Below are 4,617 nucleotides of genomic sequence, written 5' to 3'. Positions count from 1 at the left end.
TCAACAGTAAAATCTTTTTTTCCTGGATGGTGATCTGTCAATTTGTCCTCGACTGAATGTAGGGGCCAATATCAAATGCCACATTCAATAAATATGTTCAAAATTTTCCAATAATACTTCTTGTGATTGATTGTAATTAAAGTTGCTCTCTTCGGCTTGCCTCCCAAGGCAGAGGGGTAATAGAAGAAAGAATAACCTCCTTGTCACAGTTGTAAACTACCAGACAGATTTCACAGCACAATTGGCAAGAAATGTCTATGCTAGTCATAGACCTTCATAGAGCAAGAGCTTTCCAGAGCTCGCCTCCCTATAAACATAGAGACTTCAAATGCAACAGAATGTAATTATAAAATGTAATCTGGGGAGAGATGAAACGAGACTAAAACTGAACTTTGAATAACAAACCCAGATAAGCATTTGCAGCCAACCCCATGGGGATGAGTCAAATAAGTTAGTGAGAGATGTTTCCTGTGTCAAATATCTCAGTGCCTTGGCTACAAATTCCCAAACCCATTAAAATCAGAAAAAAAAGCACTTGTTCTAAGTAAAAAATATCATATTACTTTTTGCATTTACCCTAGAAGGTGTATGACATAGAATAAAAAAAATAGTTTCTATATACTTAAATTTTATACTAAATAATTATGAAGGGATAGAGAAAGAAGTAAGAGGGATTTCAATCAGGGAATGGAGAAAGAGGTAACATATGGATATATAGGTACTGGAATTCTTGGAGCAACTGACCAGCCTGGAGCCTGATTTTGATAAACACACTGCCAGCTACATTTGCTAACACTACGCTACTCTAAGTTCTCTGTGCTCTTCTTCCCTCCTCCTCTTCTTTGTTTCTTTTACCTGAAACCATAATTACTGACTGTGTTGGGGGTGAGAGGGGAAGAGAGGGGGGAGAGGAGAGAGAGAGAGAGAGAGGGAGAGAGAGAGAGAGAAGTTATGATACTAAGAAATCTCATTTTTTAAAAAACTCAGGTCAGGCATTATGCTTAAATCCTTTATTTCAATTGGTGGGTAATTTTTTTCTTTCTGTTTTGTTTTGACAGGGATAACTTTTCAAATTAAATCCCTTTATTGAATTTTCACTCTTGGATAGTTTCTGAAGATGCTGCCTTTGCAAAAAAAAGTAAAATAAAATAAATAAAATTAGAAGTGATATATTTCATGCCTTGTGTAAGGTGAGCCTGAGATGACAGTTTGGCATTATCAACCTCCATGCCTGCAGGGAGCATGAGAATGATGTTGGGTGAAAAAAAGAATGTGCAGATCAGAGAAAGCGATGGACTTGTTCTTTTCAGGATACGGGCTTATGTGCGTTAAATGCCACATGCTAGAACATAGCTTCATTCCCAAAAGCTCAAAAACAAAAGCCATCTAGGATGTTATCAATTTCATGCAGAGTTTTCTAAATGAGGGGTGTAGTCATTGGAGATAGACCCTAAAGCTATTTCATTAGTTTTTCATTAAGGGACTTGGTTACTCTAAGCCTGTTCCACAGACCAGCATCATGGGCTTCACCTGGGAGCTTGTTAGGAATGCAGACTCCTGGGTGCCTACTGAATCAGAATCTACATATTAACAGGGTCCCTAGGTGGGCCAAATGACTGTTAAAGCTTGAGATGCGATGCTCTAAAATTTTCAAGCAACCTGGTAAGTGAGTTTAGGCAGCCAGCTGGTAACCCTGACACCTGGCCGACTACGCATTCATTCATTCAATAAATATTTATTAAACTCTCTCTACATGTAGACACTGTGGCATGTGCTAGAGACACAATACTGAACAAAGATAGGCATGGCTCCTGTACTCATAGCACTTACAGAATAGTGGAGAGAAAAACTTGTGATCAAATAATCATGTAAATTGAATGCGTAATTTCAAAGTGAGGTGAGTACAAAAAGAAAAAGAATAGGGTTGGATGAAAGCAAACAGAATGAGAAACTGGTTTAGACTGGGAGTTCAAGAAAGACTTTCCTAAGAAATGATACTTTCCCTGATTTTGATATAGTTCTATCGTTTTATTGGATGCCATCTTTGGGGAAAGCTGGGTCAAAATGATAGGGGAATTCTACTTTTTTTTTTTTGCAACTTTTATATGAGCCTAAAATTATTTCAAAATAAAAAGTTAAATAAAATAGAAATAGATGCTTAACCTGAGATCTGAACCACAGCGATTAATTACACTGACCTGGTCAGGGAAGAGGGAAGAGGGGAGGATATTCCAGGCAGGGGAAACCACGGGTAACAGAGCCTTATGCCAAGACATAGGACTCTGTATGTTGCAAGAATTAAAAGCAAACTCAAAGGCCTGCAGGCAAGGAGTGAGGGCAGGACAAAGTAAGAAGAGATGGCAGAAATGAGCAGGCACCAGGTTATGCTGCAGCTATAGGTCAGGTGAAAACTGTGCTCTTTATCATCAGAGCAGTGGGAGTAAATCAAAGCTGTAAACAGAAGACATGGTTACTTTTGCTTAGAAAATCACTGCTCTGGCCCTCGTGTGGTAAGAACTGAACTTTGAGATCCAAGAAAACATAATCAGCTCCGGGGCAACGGAGGCGTCTCCACCAAGAGAAGGCCACCAAAGTGGTGAGAAAGAGGCTCCACTGGTGAAGCCATTCTGGGCCAGGCACAGCGCTGGGCATATGGCAGTTCCACCTGAGTTCATAAAGAAAGAAGCTGATGGTCAGCTTGGACACTGACCTGTCCTTCCACTGAATCTGCCAAAGAATATATTTATTGTCCAAAGGGGAAGCAAAATCTCTAGAGATGAAAAATTACATGTTGCATACAGTAGTGCAATCCATGCTGTTTCTAGAGAGTCTGGGTTGCGGGAGTGACAGGTGACCTTTAGTTATAAACTGGTAAAGGGCAGGTATTATCTTGTCTGCCTTTGTGTTCAGAAGAGCTGAGGACAAGTAGACAGGCACAAATGATAGTGATAACGAAGTGTTTGAGTTGTGAGGGATATTTCTGAAACGGAATATCTTGATAATTATTGGATTATCATTCTCTAGTTCAGTGCTGGACAACCTCGATCAGCCTTGTTGGTCTGCGATAACTGTAGATAGTTTATTTTTTCTCTCCTCTATACTTGAGACTTCTTTCTTTCCATCTTTTGCCTCCTCATCCCTTTTTCTTCTATACATTTTCTCTCTTTTTTGCATCCTTTTCACCTTTAGTGCCCAATCTTAGGTCTAGTTGTATTCTCTCACCTCCTTAGACTTCTGGAGTTCCTCATGATCAAAGAAGGTGGAGGAAACTTAAGTTGTTGTTGTTGTTTAAATATATTAATTAAACTTTCTGTGCCTTGGTTTTCTCATCTGCAAAATGTAAATACCAATCTACAAATTGTTGTGAGGATTATTTGTGATAAAATATTTAAAGTGCTTAGCATAACTTTTGGTACAAGGTGAGTACTTGGTAAATGTTAGCAACTACAGGACTCATTATTATCACTTTATTTACAGTGAAGAGACTAAGGCAGAAAGAGTTTAAGTAGATTTTTCAATGTCACGTAATTAGTGAGTGAGCTTTTGAGTTCTTCAGATATGGGTCTGAATTCTGGATCTGTACCTTACTTTCCTCTATATCATCTACCCAAAGCCACAATCTCCATGGAAAGTTAGTCCTTTACTGTCGCTGACCTAACTAGGCTGTTCTGAACTACCAATGGCTCTGAACAACTGACTCGGTGGACTGTCCTCTCCCGCTGCTTACGATGGAAGTCATCCTCGACTTCCTTTTCTCTCATGCTTCTTAAGTGCTTTGTGAATCTCCAAATAAGACAGTGATGTGTTGCTTGGATGACATCTGATAAAAAAACGAAACTGGAAAAACGAATCAAAACAAAATGGCAGTAATAACAATAAAACACTGTAGAAATAAGGAATTTTGAATTTTCTCACCACCTGGAAAGAAAAACACCTGGATTGGATGAAAATTATTGAAATTTATTAAGACAATTCTGAATTACTAAAAACAGGTAGTCGTCATGTCCAAACGATTTGGATTATTACCACTGATTTAAAAACCTAAACGCAGACACGGTTCATGACAGACTGATAAAACTATGTATTACTATGAACTTCCCAGAGAAGTTAATTGACTTACGACCATCCATAGTTCTGGCTTCAAGATGCACAAGATCCGGTTCCTTGTTTGATCCCATCACAGACCTGAAAAATAGAGAAACGCAAAAAGGAACATCAACATTCATAATTTTGCATGTGCCTTAGAGAAACTCAGCTGAGCCCACAGACTATTAATGTCCACAGGATTCTAAAACCACAAACCTTGGAATATATCTACTGTATTTATTTATAGAGCCTGACAGTAAAATTTCCACTTCAAATGAAAAACGATAATGAAACCTTGATTTGATGAAGGCCAGACAACCCTGCAAGGATATTGCGTGTTATTAGATCAGACTTGCAAATAAGTCCTACCCATGGCATATGTGTCCTCCTACAACAATCTCACTGACAGTATATTAAACTTTCAAGACTTATCAGGCAGATGCCAGACTTAGCTGGGTGAATTGAACAGTGATTACACAGCAAACTGATCTAATTAAGTTTTTCATTTAAAATTTGCAGAATTACCTAGTG

The 4,617-nt window shown here is 38.6% G+C and overlaps 1 protein-coding gene across 5 annotated transcripts in view; it reads right to left on the bottom strand.

The window, feature by feature from the left end:
• The window catches only part of SORCS1 (sortilin related VPS10 domain containing receptor 1), a 482,842-nt gene that overhangs the window by 136,986 nt on the left and 341,239 nt on the right, over positions 1-4,617 (bottom strand). For all 5 annotated transcript variants that reach the window (XM_011363774.2, XM_011363773.1, XM_011363770.1 and 2 more), the window contains exon 6: positions 4,121-4,185. In XM_011363774.2, coding sequence (XP_011362076.1) covers positions 4,121-4,185 — 65 coding nt within the window. The remainder of the gene's footprint in view (positions 1-4,120; positions 4,186-4,617) is intronic.

This window comes from Pteropus vampyrus, unplaced genomic scaffold (genome assembly GCF_000151845.1).
Source record: "Pteropus vampyrus isolate Shadow unplaced genomic scaffold, Pvam_2.0 Scaffold89, whole genome shotgun sequence".
NCBI classification, from domain to species: Eukaryota; Metazoa; Chordata; class Mammalia; order Chiroptera; family Pteropodidae; genus Pteropus; species Pteropus vampyrus.
The sequence above is the reverse complement of the archived record's forward strand: the minus strand, read 5'-3'. Positions and strand labels throughout refer to the sequence as shown.